Raw genomic sequence first — 14,388 nt, 5'->3', positions numbered from 1 at the left:
GCCATATTCTCCTGGCCTGTTCCACTCTCATTATCCCTGTGAAGGTTAAAATAGTGTAGCAGTTGGTATTTTATCCATTAACATATCTCTTCTCTCTCTCTCTCTCTCTCTCTCTCTCTCTCTCTCTCTCTCTCTCTCTCTCTTTCTCTCTCTCTCTCTGTTTTCTTTAAAGAGAATTCCGGGTTCAGGAAGGCAAGGTTGTCATCCCATTGGGTGTTACAGCTCACGGCGACGTGGTAGTGTCGGTTTATCATATGAGATCAACCATCGGGGGACGGTTGCAGGCTAAAGTATGAGCTTGGGCAGAAGGAAGGGAAGGGGTGGCTCTGATTTTGCATTTCTGAACCTCTTCAGGCTCCTAATGGAGACAGAGAGCAGTTGTTTCCATAACTCTTTACAGTTAGGCTAATTCTAACAATAATGGCCACTGATCCTTACAACAATCTGGGGAGGAAAACTGAGTCCACAAGAACTTAAGTGATTTACCCAGAGTCCTACAGTTAGGAAATGCCATAACCAGGATTCAGATTTTTCTTCACTCTAGGTTGAACACAGGCCAGTGCAACCCAAACAACAACCCTAGGATAATCATACTTGTAAAAATCATAGTTGGTCTGTATTGAATGTGTAAACTTTATAATTTGCAAACTTACAGACATTATCTCATTTGCTTCTTATAACAGACCTGCAAGATAGAAATCCCCATTTCATAAATGGTCTGCAAAGGTCCATTAGAGACTATTTCCCAACACTCTCCATTCTAGAAATATAAGTGACAGGTAAAAGAGTCATGGATTTAGAACTAGAGAGACCTTAGAGATCATCTAATCTGCTCTCTCATTTTACAAATGAGGAAACTGAGACTGAGACAGTTTAGTTTACCTGGTCAAGGTTGACAGTAAGTCATCTGTCATTGGATCTGGGTTTTTTTCCCAAGTATAGAAAGTGAGGTTAGCTGAGTGTAGAAGGATGGTTCAGGGTGATCCAGGAGCATCAGGGAGATTCATTTAATGGACATTGGATGGATCTGAAGCTATTCTTTAGTTGGCATGTGCACAAAGCTTTCCTTATGACTTTTTTCTAAATGATTTTGTTAGAATAACATGATAATTATCGGCAGCAACATAACATTGCAGATTAACGAAGTTCTTTTCCATCATCTCAGTTGCTCCTCACCACAACCCTGAGAGGCTGGTGCTGCAGATGTTACTACATCCATTTTAAAGATGAGGAAAGTGAGGGTCAGAGACTTAACCTTCAGTCACTCAGTCAGTATCAGAGGTGACCGTTTGACCCAGTTTTTCCCAACCTCAAGCTCATCCATCTGTCTATTATGCTCCTGCCTCTCCTCTTGTGTCCCTGGTTCTTGATTTGATGTCTCAGGAGGAGCACTTCTCTCCTTTGCCTCTACTGCTGTTATGTTCCTTGGTAAAATATAGAATGAGAAAGAATACCAAAGGAACCCTCCAAAATTTTCCTTCAATTTACAAGGAACTCCCCCTATAGACCAAAGTCTGGATAGAGATTTCTATCAGTAATGAATTTCCATCATTCCTTTGTTTGATTCCCCTGTAATATAGGGAAGAAACTTGTCATCACATTCATTTTATGAATGAAGAGTCTGAATCTCATAATAGGTCAATGACTTGGCCAAGATGACAGCATTAGCCAGGAGCAGAATAAGGATCCAACAAGTCTTTGACTGGAAGGCTAAGCAAGTAAGGGGATGAGAAGACCTTGGGGTAGTAGACACCATCACAGAAAGCCAAGAAAGCAGAATATCTGTCTCTAGTTTATGAAGTCAGTTTTATATATCTATATTGGAGTCTGTTTCAGGTCGATAGATAGATGGATCGATAGATCGATATTTGACAAAGGCATATTACATTTTTCTCTCTTTTCTCATTAGATGACCAATACACAAATATTCCAGATTCAGTTTCATACGGGATTTGTACCTCTGGGCACAACAGTGTTGAAATTCTCTAAGTAAGTATGACTTGGGCCTGGAGAGTTCATTCTTGGGGGATGGCTTCTCTTTAGCTAAGAGCTAAGCCAACCGAAGATGCTAAGAACTGTGATACATCATCACTCTTGAACCTAGGAGTCCATAGCATATGAGAAAGACTTGGGAATCAGCCTGGGAGGCGAAGGAGGATATAAACTGTGTTGAAATATTGAAAAGGTTGTCACATGCAAGAGAGATTATATTGATTTTAGAAGGCAGAATTACAAACAAGTGCTGAAGTTGCAAAGAGGCAGCTTTAGACTTGATAGTAAGAACTTTATAGGAAATCACTAGAGTAAACCTACTCTCTAATGGGAAATCTCTATAGTAAAAGCAGAATGAGCCCTCTCCAGAGGTTCAGGCAAAAGCTCATGGAATGTGTTAGAGTGGGGATCTGGGGAAGGAGAAGGGAGAAGCAAGGGAGGGAGGTCCCCATTTGGGTATTTTCTTGGCAAAGATACTGGATTGGATTGTCATTTCCTTCTTCAGCTCATTTTACAGGTGAGGAAACTGAGACAAATAGAGCTAAGTAACTTGCCAAGTCTCACAGCTAGGAAGAGTCTGAGGAACTGGGAAGATCTGAACTTGGCTCCTCCTGACTCCAGTCCAGTGTTCTATCCATTACCATACTTTTCTTTTAATAGATAAGTAAACGTGGTGTAGGGTCATAGTGCTAAATGGGATTTAGAGGTCATCTTGTCCAACCCTCTCTTTTTTACAGATAAGGAAACTGAGGCCAAGAGAATTTAAGTCACTTGCCCCAGTGAGGGAGCCAGGTTTTGAACTCATCCCCCTGACTCCAAAGCCAATTTTCTTCACACTGTATCTTGTTGGATGATGTCCAGCCATTCAAATTGTCTTAAAACTTCAAATGATCTGGGGCAGCTAGGTGGTACAGGGATAGAGCACTGGCCCTGGAGTCAGGAGTACCTGAGTTCAAATCTGGCCTCAGAAACTTAATAATTACTTAGCTGTGTAGCTTTGGGCAAGTCACTTAACCCCATTGAAACTAAAGAAAAAAGAAAAAGAAAAAAATTTCAAATGATCACTAAATCCCATTGCCTTGCAAAAAAAAAAAAAACCCTTCAAATGACAGAGCCTCCCCATTGCTAGAGGTAGCCCAGGCCAATGTGGCAGAGCTGTAATAGTTAGAAAGTTTTTCTGGGGGCAGCTAGGTGACAATGGATAGAGCACCCACCCTGGAGTCAGGAGGACCTGAGTTCAAATATGACCCCTAGCTGGGTGACCTGGGGCAAGTCACTTAACTCCATTGTCTCACAAAAACCAAAAACAGAAAAAAAGTTTTCCTGTCATCCCATATTTGCTATGGCAGCTTCTGCATTGAGGCCAAGCAGCAGGAGGTGAATCCCTTTCCCTGTGACTGCTCTCTAAATACTTCATTTTATTTTCCGTTTTTCTGCTAATGTTTATTTCACAGTCTATCTTAAATGGCTTCCTTGAAGAGATTGTTCCTTTTTTATGCAGCACAATAAAATCTTAGGGTAGGAGAGAACCTTAACTATTCTCAGCCTGTACCTTTGAGGATTTCTCTAAGTAAAATAATTATTTGGCTTCATTCATTGACTTTTCCATTTTCCACTAAATCTTAAAACCAACCTCCAAACCACTCTGTTTAGGCCAGAACTGGATGCCTGTGACTCACCAGAAAAATACCCCCAGCTGTTCCATGTGATTTTGGAAGTAGAAATTGAACCTAATGACAGACAGACAGATTTAACCCCTCCATGGGAAAATTTCTCCACAAAAGACATCAATCCCAGCATCCTCTTCTCCTCTCACCAGGAGCAGCAAGACACTCTGGCCTCAGCAGGTAAGATTCACCAGTTCACTCTCCTGGGAGTTCTTTCCTGATTAACTTCATAAATTTATAAAAATTAAATTTATAAAACCCCTACTGTACTAGGACTGGCATTACCAGGACAAAAAGAAAACCATGCCTACCCTCAAGGAGCTTCCATTTGATTGGAGGGAGACAGAGAAAAGTTAATAACAAATCCATAGAGAGCAAATACACAAAATGTTTGCCAGGGAACTCTCCCACCTGGGGGCATTAATGAGCAAAGCCTCAGGTAGAAGGCAAGGTAGAGAGCATCTGCCCCCTGGATGAGGAGGGAAGCCCTTGCCTTCCAGGCGTGGCTAAGTCTCTTAACCTCTATGCTGCAGGTAGAGGAGCCTCTGCAGATCTCCCTCAGGACAACCAAAGGCATGCTGGTCAAGGGGCTTTCTTTTCATCTCTCAACTGGCAAGGTATTTTCACTTTTATTATATTTTTTAAAAATTAATGTATTATTGGTTTTTTTATATGACCTACATTTCTTAATAGAATCCTCACTTTCAAGAGCAATCCCTGAGCACTTTCTTATTTTTTCTATAAGAAAGGGGGTGGGGAGAGGGACAGCAATTCAACAAAACTAAACTATATAATCCCAAAAAACTAACAGTACATGAAAAATTCTCTATTCTTAGTCCCTCGTCTTTGCAAAGAAGTGAGGGGAGAGAGAGAATTTCAGACTGTGACTTGGTATGACCACCAGAAGGACTTGATCTTGAAACACTAGAGGAAAATGGCGTTTCTCGCCTTGCAAAGGTTGCTGCTCCCAGGCTCACCTGGCCTGTCCATACCTGTTGAGTCAGTGAAAAGTCTGGGACAACAAAGGACTTCTGGTAGAGAGCTGGGCACTTAAATTAGGGATCAGCCAGGATTTTCTCCATTCAACTTTTTGCATATATTCATTACTTTTTAAATCAATATTAAGAGATTACTTCTACTCTGTAAGGTCTTTTATAACAGTGAAAATTTGAGTCGAATGACTAATTCAGTGACCTCATTTGAAAACACAGGTTACATTTGACATCCCCTACTTTTCTATTCAAAAAAAAAAAGAATCTATTTTCTCTGTCTAGCCCATCCTATTAAAAAACAATTTCCTTCACACATTCATCCAAAAATGCTTCTCTTAAGCACCTTCTGCAGGAGCCATTGGAGATATAATACCCCAAATGCAAATTGGTACAGCACCTGCCTACAGCAAGCTTATATTCACTCTATTAAGTGAAACAAGATATACATAGAGAAGTTCATTCGAAATAGATGGAAAAGTAATTCAAATTCATTTGAGGGGAGAAGGCACTAGCAACTGGAGGGTGGCTGCAGAACTAGGCTAAGCCTCACGTCGAAGGGGAGTGAGTTATAGTTCTTAATTAGAAGATTATGGGTCTTAAGATGAAGGGGATAAGAGAGACCATTTAATTCCAACCCCTTCATTGTACAGATGAAGAAACTGAGACCAGAAAGGTGACTTATCCAAGGTCTCATAGATGATAAATATCAGAACTGAGATTCAAAATCAGAGATTCCAATTTTAATATTTGTCTCACAATATTTTTGAACTATATGTATCCATCACAGTGTTTTTGATTTTGCTTTCAGATTAGGTTCTTCCAAGATTAGTTAGCAGAGGTTAGGAAGCATTCTGAGGTAGGAATCTTTCCTGCATCTGACTTTCCTCAAAGTGACTGTTCTAACCACAGTTACCCATTAATGTAGGAGGGACTTGTGAGTCATTGCATTAATAGCTGCCATTAAGCCTTGGGACCTTTTTCTCTACTGATATTGGCTTATGAATGTATCTGATGTCAAACAAAAGGACGGAGCTAGCCAACTTGGGGCAGATTTGTCTTATCTGCTCATTCTATGTGAAAGAAAGTCCCAGTCCCCTTCCAGACTAATACAAAACCAAAGCTTCCACTTAGTTCTCCATTCTTTAAATCTTTCAGGTTTTCTGGTTTCTCCTTTCTCTCAGCTGGGAAGATGAATTAGAGTTTTATTTTCAAAGGCTTCCCCTGAGGAAGTGAGGGAAGTCAACAATGACTAAGATTGCTCTACATAAACCAATCCCCTCAGCACTTGGATCTCTCTTCTCTCCTGGCATCATTTTTGCTTAAGAGAGGGTTAAAAATTCAGTAAGAGTTTTTGAAGGAGAGTAGCCAGGAAAATGTAGAGTTTGGAGTTCATGCCATATGAGCATCATTTGCTTGTGGAAGAGAAGACTCAGGGGGAAATTAGGTGGTACAGTGGATAGAGCACTGGCTCTGGAGTTCAAATCTGTCCTCATACACTTAACTAATTACCTGGCTGTGTGGCCTTGGTCAAGTCACTTAACCCCATTGCTTTTCAAAAACCAAAAAAAAAAAAGAAAGAAAGAAAAGAACACTCAAAGAGAACTTGATAGCTGTCTTCAGATATCCTAAAGCTGTCACCTGGAAGTGAGATTGGATTTGGGATTCTTGGCCTTAGTAGATAGAACCAGGAACAAAAGGGGGGAAATTGCAGGAAGACAAACAGCCTAGATATCAGGAAAAGCTTTGTATCAACTGGAACTACCCAAGAGGGGAGTGGGTTGCTTCAGGAAATGAGTTCATTCCTTTTCTTCCTCCCTAGAGATTGTCAAACAGAAACTGAATGGTCACTTGTCGGCAATGGTCAAAAGGGGCTTCTTGCTGGTCCAGGGGTGGGTTGTACTAGATGGCCATTGCGGTCTCTTTTAACTCAAATTGTGTGAAATCAGTCTTCAGCCAAGAAAGTAACCAGTTATTTGGAATTCCTCAGATCAGAAATCCGACAAGGCCAGCAGTCACCCTACCTCTGAAGACCGAGCCGCCCTGGTACATGAGGAGAGTGAACAATCGGATGATGAACTCCTGTCTCTCTCAAGTCAGCACAGCAATGCCAGTGCAGACAAACCCCCTGGAGCATCCAAACATAACAAAAAACAGCAGGAGGCACCTGCCCCTCCACCACCTGAAGATGTGGACCTTCTGGGGCTTGAGGGAAGTCCCAATAAGACTTTCTCTTCTCAGCCTGTGGCTCCCCCCACCAACTCAGACTTGTTGAATGACCTGTTTGGGGGTGGAGGCACAACAGCATCTGCTCAGGCTGGACCTCCAGGGGTGGAGGATGTCTTCCATCCAAGTGGCCCAGGATCGGCCCACTCAACTCCCCGACGATCTGCAGCTTCTGGCTCTCCGTCTCCTTCTGCGAGAGTGGGAGAAGGTAACTCTGAATGGAGCATCATCCAGTTTAAGGCAGATTTATTGATCCTGGTGGGGGGATTCATTTTCCTGAGCTAGTATTTTCATGCTTTTGAGGGCAATATTCCAAGAGACCCTATAAAGGACAACTGGAAAGTGGGTCAGTTTCCAAGGCACATTAAAGGGTACCTGAATGGTTCCATTCAATATACCTTTTTCCTTCTAGAATGTCAAAACCTGACTTCTTTAGCTCTTGCTGCCAACAATTACAACAACAACAGCAATAATAATAACACATTATCACAGTCTGTTCCTATTTTCAAAATACTTTCCCTATAATAACTTCTTCAACAGGTGGTGAATTACTGTAATCTCCATTTTAGATGGAAGGAAGACTGAAATATAACATCATTTTCCCAGGCTCACAATCCAAAAGTAAGGGTCAGAGCCCAGACTTAAATCCAAGTTTCATGATTCTGAATTCAATAGTCTTTTTACTTCCCAATCAACTTCATCCATAGGTATAGACAAATCAATCCATAAGTATAGACAATTCAGTCATCAAGTGTTTATTAGATACCTATTGTATGCCTGGAATTATGACAGGTGCTGGAAATAGAAAGACAAAATTTGAAGAGGCCCTCTTGCTCTCACAGAGCTTCCCTTCTGTTGGAATGCAGGAGAGCATGTCCACAGATAGAGAAATGCAAAAGTGATACCAAGAAGATGGGAAGTCAAACATTATTCAGTGATTTAGGATTTGGGAGATTCTTGCTGCTCTTACACTTTCTATTTTTTTTCCCTCTAATTGATGGTTTGAAGAAATAGATTCTAAAATTGGAGGGAAGGATGAGCTCCATTCTCAAATATTGAAAGAACTACAAACATAATATCTTTCAAAGATTTGTGAAAGATCATGGAAAATAGGTCTGGAGAGGGGGAAACATTTCTCTAATTTTCAGAAAAGGGAAGAGAACAGCACTGTCTATAAATTATTGTCTAGGGAATTTGACTTAGATTTCTGGGGAAATTCTAGAACACACCATTAGAAATATATAGGAAAAGGGCATACCACAGACACAGGTGCAACCTAGGATCTGGAAGTAGGGGAGATTAAGCAGTGTTTGAGCCAGTCCAGGATCTTTGGTCCAGCCCCTTTGCTTTAAGGTTTAAGTAAGAGAAAATGGGGGTGGCTAGGTAGTACAGTGGATAGAGCACCAGCCCTGGAGTCAGGAGGACCTGAGTTCAAATCTGATCTCAGACACTTAATAATTACCTATGGCCTTGGGCAAGGCACTTAACCCCATTGCCTTGGAGAGAGGGGGAGAGAGAGAGAGAGAGAGAGAGAGAGAGAGAGAGAGAGAGAGAGAGAGAGAGAGAAGGGATTCACTTTAGGTCACGTGGCTAGTTAGTGCTTGGCTCGGGGTCAGGTCTCTTGGTTATTGTGCTGCTTCCATGACATCACAATGTCTCTTGTTGTTCTCCATTCAAGTTTCCAGTAATACTCACAAGCAGCAATTACTCTTCAAATGTCTGTAGTTTTGATCTAGAGTTTCGTGTTTTGCCTTGTATTGATTTTCTCAATAAATCAATGCCAAATGCAAGGCCTACAGGTCTTGAAAATGGCCTTGTAAGCAGAATGGCTTCACTGACATAATTCCTACTTGAGTTAGATGAGCTGTTTAATCACCCAAGCCATCTTCTTCCCCCCAGGATTTATAGCATAGCTGATACATTGTGATGGGCTAGATCTTGGGCCAGAGTAGCTAATTTTGATAGCAATCAGAGTGCAAAATGTGTTTCAGGCACAGAAGTTTATGCTTTTAGAAATGGAAGAGCACTTAGTCGTGATAGAGTTCAAATGTACCTCAGGTCGCAAAGGTAGCAAGAAGAGCCGGTAGTGAGATGGAGACCGAGGGCTTCCGACTCCAAGGCATCTGATGCTCTACCAGGCTGCCTCCCGTTCCCTCAGTGTCCAACTTCAACTCACTAGACTCAATTCCAATTCTTTGCTGTAAAGTTTCCATGCTCTAGTTTCAGGGTGGCACCTGATCCCAAATGACTTTAACCCATCAGAGGACTTTACAAAGGGGAGTTGGTCATGTAATCCAATGCCATGTGGAAATAAATTAAGCTCAGAATGTGAATTCTTTGTCCTCCTTGGGCATTTCAATTGAATGCAATGTCATAACTCAGTTGGAACAAATGCTCTTCCAATGCTTGATCCATTCCAGCATGAATGATAAAGTAAGAGAAGCCGAAAAGTCCTCAGGCCAGTGTACAACTAAAACACTGCAGGGATTCAGTTCCCTTTAATAAATACTCATTAAGCACCTACTATGTACAAAACACGGTGCTAGTTACTGAATATGCAAACACAAAAATATAATGGACATTGTCCTTAGCGTGTTCACAGTCTTAAATGGGAATGCAATATGTATACACATAAATGACCACAAAGTAATTGAAAGAAGGAGAGAATGGTAATACTCCAGGGAATCAGGAAAGAGCTGGCTTAGGAGTCGATATCTGAGCTATTTTTTGTTGGGAATGCACCAGGAAGAGGGAAGAATTTCTAGGCTCACAAAGTGCCCAACTGGATGTGACTTTGGACAGCTCCTTACAAATTCACTCCTCTTATTTTCTATATGGAAGCTGAGACCCCCTCCCCCATAGTTAGACAACATTTTAATGTCAGAAACTAATTGTGATCTGAGACTAGAACCAAAGTCTTCTGTCTCCAAATCCAACATCTTTCTCTTCCAAGGATAGTGCCTTTTCCAGAGGTCTAGTTCAGTTCCATTATTGTACTGATAAAGAAACTGAGGAAGTGAACAGTGAATGTATTTACTTAAGGCAATCCAACTAGTAAATTGAGTCCAATTGTGGATTAGAGAACCCAGGCTTTCAGTTCTGCTAGTATTTTTTTTTTCACCATATCACATAGTTGTGACTGCCTGTTTTCAATTTCTTTCTTCAACCTTGTCTCTTTGTCTTTGAAAATAGAGGAAGGAAAACGGTGTGATGAATGGACTGGTGGATTTGCAGTTGGAAGCCTGGGTTCAAATCCCAACACTTCTATTTACTATGTATGGGATTTTGGGGCAAGTGACTTATGCTCTTTGGGATCATGTTGCCTTTAGAGGAGCAGCATGAGGTAGTGGGGTGAGTGATTATGTCCTGGGTTCAAATTTGGCTTCCAGCCTGGTCTCTGTCACTTCCTAGCTGGATGATCCCAGACAATTATCTTAATCACTCTCACCCTCAAGTTCCTCATCTGCAAAATGAGGATAATAAGAGCATCCACCTGTCACAGGGTAATTAGGAGTGTCAAATAATGCAGAATATGTATGGTATGCTAACAAGCTTAAAGCACCCTATACATTTGAGCTCAGAATTTTTTTTTAGGTTTTTGCTAGGCAATGGGGTTAAGTGACTTGCCCAAGGCCACACAGCTAGGTAATTATTAAGTGTCTGAGGCCAGATTTGAACTCAGGTCCTCCTGACTCCAGGGCTGGTGCTCTACCCACTGCGCCACCTAGCCATCCCTGAGTCAGGAATTTTATCAATGTTATTGATTAGTTATCTATAAAAGGAGGGAATTACACTAAATGGCCTCTAAGATCTAGTTCTAAATCCTGTGAATTGAAAGAGGTGTTACAATGTGGGTAGACAGAGGACCCACCTTGAAGTCAGAAAGACCAGGGGTAGTTTCCTTCCTCTGAAACATGCTAGCAAGACCAGTTTTTAATCTTTCAGGGTTCTAACTTACTGTGTAAGACTGTAAGGTTGCAGTACAATGTCCGATTTGCATCAGTGAAGGGAATTTCCATACCCAGAAGGCCCTCCATGGAATCAGTTAGAAATAGACTAACCCCAAGAAGAAAAAGCACAAAAGAAAACCCTAGAAAGGTTTCCTTACCTTGGGGTTCTCTATTTCATAGCGTCTTTCAGAGGAATGTGGATGCGTGCTATGACATATCAAGTTCTCCTTTGAGAGGAGTTGTATTTCACCTGTATAAACTCTCTCCTCTTTCTATACAAGAACAGAGGAGAAGTTGGAGATCTTAAAAAACAGCTAATCCTCCTGGTCTTCTCCAGGACAGAAAGACATTTCAATATATTAGAGAGAGAGAGACCTGAACTTGGAGTCTGATAAACCAGGATACATTCCTCTTTTGCTTCTGCTACCCCATTGCTGTTAGACCTAGAGAAAGTCATGGTCCTTCTCAAAGCCTCAGTTTCTTCATCTGCAAAATGAAAGGGCATACAAGATCAGAAGGTCTTAAATTTGTGTGCATGTAGATCCTGGATTCCTTGAGCACTGGAGAGAAACCTTTGGTCCCCCTTTTTTTAAAATCAGCTTTTTAAGTGCATAACACAAAATCATGGGATTATGAAGGGAGCCAAACACAAAGAAATACAATGACAAATGAATCAATGAGTTGGACTCAATAATCTCCAACTTTCTATGCAGTTGAAAATCTTTGATCACAAGAGCAGAGTCATGGGACTTGTTCCACCCTGCTCTTCCCTCCCCAGAAGCAGTCATTAATGGACACTAGTTTCATGGCAGCCAATCTGATCTCACCAGCTGAATTGAAAGTCTTTTTTTTAGATTTTGCAAGGCAATGGGGTTAAGTGGCTTGCCCAAGGCCACACAGCTAGGTCATTATTAAGTGTCTGAGGTTGGATTTGAACCCAGGTACTCCTGACTTCAAGGCCAGTGCTCTAGCCACCTGAACTAAGTCTTTTGTTGGTTAACTGATCATTCTTATTTTTCAGATGAGGAACTTTAGGCGTCCAGAGCAAGAGTAGCTTCTCAGGTCACATGAGTGTAATAAGTGGGAGAGTCAGAATTGGAACCCAGGTCCTTTGACTCTCAATATAACATATTTCTCATTCACTGAACTATTCTTCCACACAGACAATTTGGACTTTACTTAAGAATGGTGAGTCAGGGTGGGGCAGTTAGATGGTGCAGTGGATAGAGCGTGGCCCTGGAGTCAGGAGGATCTGAGTTCAAATCTGACCTCAGACACTTAATAATGACCTAGCTGTAGGACCTTGGGCAAGTCACTTAACCCATTGCCTTTCAAAAAACCAAAAAAACCCCCAAAACTTTATAGCCACTGACAGCCCAGCGAGTAGAAACACCTGGTTTATCATCTAATTAGTGAGAGTAAGTATCTAAAAGAAGAAATGATCAGAAGAGAATTCCCTCCCTAGTTACTGTCTAGACTGGCCTTACCCTGCTTTCTCCATGTCCTCCAGTTCCCATTACCCCGACTCCAGCAGCAGCCTTGGCAACACCAGCATTATGGTGTCTTGGGATTGCTCTCAATGGGACCAGTTTCCTTGGAACTCTCTATTTTCCACATGGAGCACTGTCCCCAGGTCTCTGTCTTTCTATAATCTTGGAGCACCATCCTATAATCTTTCCTCATGGACTTTGCAAGTCCTATGGTCTTGATGCTGTCTCCAGACTCATCTATCCAAGGTTTATTTTGTAGTTCTTGCTCAAGATATCAGTCTTGTCTGTTATGTCTCTGCTCTATTATATATTTTTAAACCAGCCTTGGATCAAAAGAATGAACTCATAATGAACCTAAGAAATTTACTCATATTCCAGATAAAATAGTCAACTTTGTCTTCTTTTTTTTCCCTTCCAGCTGCAAACTTTGACCCATTTGGAACTCCTTCCAAACCATCTGGTCCAGATTTATTGGGTTCTTTTCTGAGTACATCAAATGCCTCTAGTGATCCCTTTCTTCAGGCCAGAAGTCCTTCACCCACAGTTCACAGTGACCCCTTTAATTTAGGTAAGACATAAAATATTCATGTACTTCATCCTGGAAACTGAGAATAAGAGGGAGAGGATTGGGTACCTCCTCCATATGCATATACGTATATATACGTATATGCATATTGTATGTGTTTATTCAATACCATTTAAAACCAGAGGTTTCTGGTTGGACGGGGAGGTCTACATTAGAGAATGGTGTATGATTTTGAAACTGTGTCATAAATGATCTGTGTCCCTTTGAGGGAATCTTGTGCCAACTAGGATGGCTCTCTGGGCATGATTTTATGTGTATTTGCCTTGAATAATGAATGTAATTTTGAGAGGAATTGTAAAGTGGCTAGCAAAGAGTCTACCTTTATGAGTTTTTGACTATGGTTTCTGTTTAGACTCTATGTTGGAAAGACCTAAACACTTATATAGTGTTGGTAAAACTATGAATTGGTTCATTGCTTTTGAAAAATAATTCAAAACTATGCAAGAAAAATAACTGATGAATTCATTCACATGAACTCAGTGCTCTTATCTCAGTGACATTTGAGTTAGTCTCAGTAAAATGTTGTTTGACCAGAAGGCCACTTGGTGAGTCATCATTATCATTACTGGGACCATTTTTTCCCTTTCCCTTTATAAAAAAAGGTTTGTTTCATTTTGAAATATTCAGCATATCAATTTTTTGTATGGCAGCAAAAATTAAAATCCCCAAAATAAGAAGTAGGTGCTCATCCACTGGGAGATAAACCAAAAAAATGTAATAGAATACAACCATGTTGTAAGAAATATGGAATTTCAGCAATTCAGAATAGCATTGGAGGATATGTATGAAGTCATGCTGGATAAAGAAAGCTAAACTAAAAGAACATTAGATTCAATGATGATCATAACATAAATTTTACCTAAAAGGTAAAAGGATTTGGATTAATTGCAAAAATCCTTCTTGGTTCCTGAGATGAGAGAATATAACACATCTTTCCCCATGGTTGGGCATCATGGTTGTTGATTGTAACACACACTGCTAGACTCAATTGACTTCTTTTCTTTTTGAAATAGCTCAGGATTTATTTCACAAGCCTGCGAAACTCATGGATTAAGCCTTTTTTTTTTTTTTACTGAAAAGATAATAAGCTACTTATAAGGGACTTGAGGACCGGGTGACTGACCAAGTTTTAGGCAAGATGCCTGAAGGAAGGAGTGAAAGGAAAGATAGCCATAAGCGGCCTAGGCTGGGAACACATGGATGACATGGAGCCAATATACCTTTATATGTATGAGTGTTTTCCCTCTCTCTGACTTTTTTGTAGTATAAACCTAATATAATAATAATCTAACTGGTTATAAACAACTTCACAATTTCTGGATTATGGTTCCAAGTTACTTTCCAGAAGGATTGAACTACATTCTGAGCCCACCAAGAGTTTTCCACAACACAGTTTCTCCATCAATGGTCAATTTTTCTCTTGTCCTGCTTGTCATTCTGGTTGTGAGGAAGAATTTGAAATGTTTTTTTTTTAAATTCCTATTACTT

General features: G+C 40.8%; 1 protein-coding gene across 1 annotated transcript in view; it reads left to right on the top strand.

Annotated features, from left to right (window-relative positions):
- The window catches only part of DNAJC6 (DnaJ heat shock protein family (Hsp40) member C6), a 122,321-nt gene that overhangs the window by 85,046 nt on the left and 22,887 nt on the right, over positions 1–14,388 (top strand). Inside the window, exons 8-13 of the mRNA XM_074221247.1 lie at positions 173–290; positions 1,910–1,989; positions 3,646–3,839; positions 4,193–4,276; positions 6,639–7,082; positions 12,733–12,882. Coding sequence (XP_074077348.1) covers positions 173–290; positions 1,910–1,989; positions 3,646–3,839; positions 4,193–4,276; positions 6,639–7,082; positions 12,733–12,882 — 1,070 coding nt within the window. The remainder of the gene's footprint in view (positions 1–172; positions 291–1,909; positions 1,990–3,645; positions 3,840–4,192; positions 4,277–6,638; positions 7,083–12,732; positions 12,883–14,388) is intronic.

The sequence above is a fragment of the Macrotis lagotis genome, chromosome 2, assembly GCF_037893015.1.
Source record: "Macrotis lagotis isolate mMagLag1 chromosome 2, bilby.v1.9.chrom.fasta, whole genome shotgun sequence".
NCBI lineage: Eukaryota > Metazoa > Chordata > Mammalia > Peramelemorphia > Peramelidae > Macrotis > Macrotis lagotis.
Note: the sequence above shows the minus strand (reverse complement) of the source record. Positions and strands in the feature narration are given on the sequence as shown.